Source organism: Bison bison, unplaced genomic scaffold (assembly GCF_000754665.1).
Source record: "Bison bison bison isolate TAMUID 2011002044 unplaced genomic scaffold, Bison_UMD1.0 scf7180017855054, whole genome shotgun sequence".
Classification (NCBI taxonomy): domain Eukaryota; kingdom Metazoa; phylum Chordata; class Mammalia; order Artiodactyla; family Bovidae; genus Bison; species Bison bison.
In genome coordinates this window covers 10406-11923 of record NW_011485627.1, presented here as the reverse complement: position 1 = coordinate 11923, position 1518 = coordinate 10406, and the positions used below count along the sequence as shown (strand labels likewise).

The 1518-nt window shown below is 61.0% G+C and overlaps 1 protein-coding gene across 1 annotated transcript in view; it reads left to right on the top strand.

The window, feature by feature from the left end:
• The window catches only part of LOC105001613 (SRSF protein kinase 3-like), a gene marked incomplete at its 5' end in the record, with an annotated part of 6793 nt that overhangs the window by 4020 nt on the left and 1255 nt on the right, over positions 1-1518 (top strand). The window contains 4 exons of the mRNA XM_010857988.1: positions 47-244; positions 806-912; positions 999-1164; positions 1269-1435. Of these exons, the coding sequence (XP_010856290.1) occupies positions 47-244; positions 806-912; positions 999-1164; positions 1269-1435 (638 nt within the window). The remainder of the gene's footprint in view (positions 1-46; positions 245-805; positions 913-998; positions 1165-1268; positions 1436-1518) is intronic.

Sequence of the window (1518 nt, the reverse complement as noted above, 5' to 3'; positions counted from 1 at the left end):
GCCGAGGGGGAGGACCCGGAGGGCGGGCCTGAGGCTTTTCTTCCAGTGAGGCCCAAGCACAGCCGGACAGGGGGGCCGGAGGGGCTGCCCACCCCGGGGGAGCAGCTGGCAAGGGGGAGGTTGAAGCCGTATGTGGACCTTTGGTTTCTACTGCAGGTCCGAGACAGTGACCCCAGTGACCCCAAAAGAGAAACCATTGTCCAGCTCATCGATGACTTCAGGATCTCAGGGGTTAACGGAGTCCATATCCTTTGCAGGCTGAGCAAACAAGTGTGGCATCTCAGCAGGAGATAGCTGGCTGGTGCCTTCCAGCTCCAGGGGCCTCAGTTTGCTATCTGTGTGATGGGCTGTTTATCCCTTCCAATGACACTAGTCTATGAAATACCCCCACCACTTCAGGGATTTGTGTCTGGGCATGGGGGGTGGAGCAGATAACCAGATTGGCATTGGCAATCCATGGCTAGGTTACCCCCAAGTGGGAGGCACCGTCTCAGTGTGCCTTCCCTTTCGGGGGGGCTGTCAATAGGCTCTTGGGCAGACATGGACACAGGACTGGAGCTGTTCCGAGAAACCTGTCTACTCCTCCAGTGCCCTGTCCCTAGGAAGACCACAGAAAGTACGGTGCCAACTGGCACACCAGAGAGTGACAGGGACACTAGAGCGCCACCGGGACAGTGGTGATACAGGACCTCCCAGACCCAGCTCTATGCTGCCTGAGCCTCGGGGCTCCCCCACCCCAGCTGAAGGTGGGCAGGACCTGGGCCCCAGCTGCATGCCCAGCGGCTGCCCTTCACTCCTGGCCCCGATGTGTGCATGGGGTTGGAGGTCCTTGGCCATCAGCTGCTCAAGTGGATCATCAAGTCCAACTACCAGGGCCTGCCCGTACCCTGTGTGAAGAGCATCGTGAGGCAGGTGAGCTCTTCCTGAGTTCGGCAGGAAGAGCCCTGTGGCACGCAGCCAGGGCAGGGTGGGTGGACTTCAGGACTGGCTCTCTACAGGTGCTGCACGGCCTGGATTACCTCCACACCAAGTGCAAGATCATCCACACGGACATCAAGCCCGAGAACATTCTGCTGTGTGTGGGGGATGCCTACATCCGGCGCCTGGCCGCTGAGGCCACAGAGTGGCAACAGTCAGGGGCACCACCCCCATCTCGCTCCACAGGTACCCAGATCCTGCGTGGGGCCAGGGCAGGGCCCGTGGGCCTCAGCCCCGGCCTGAGTCTCAGTTCCTTTCTCTTCCTCCCGGCTCTGCCTGCTCCACCGCAGTCAGTACCGCCCCCCAGGAGGTCTTGGTAAGTTGGGCCGCCTCTTTTCCTAGGCCTCATTTTCCCATCTGCTCAGAGCTCACCTCTCAGCCTCTCTGGTTCCCCCTTCTCCCTAACTCTCCCTGCTGCCCAACACTCCTGCAGGGGCATCTCCAAAAGGCTGGGTGGCCTGGATGAGGGTGATACAGAGGGGGCCACAAGCCCCAAACGGCCCTGGGTGGCCACTGGGGCTCACCACCACCTCCCCGAAA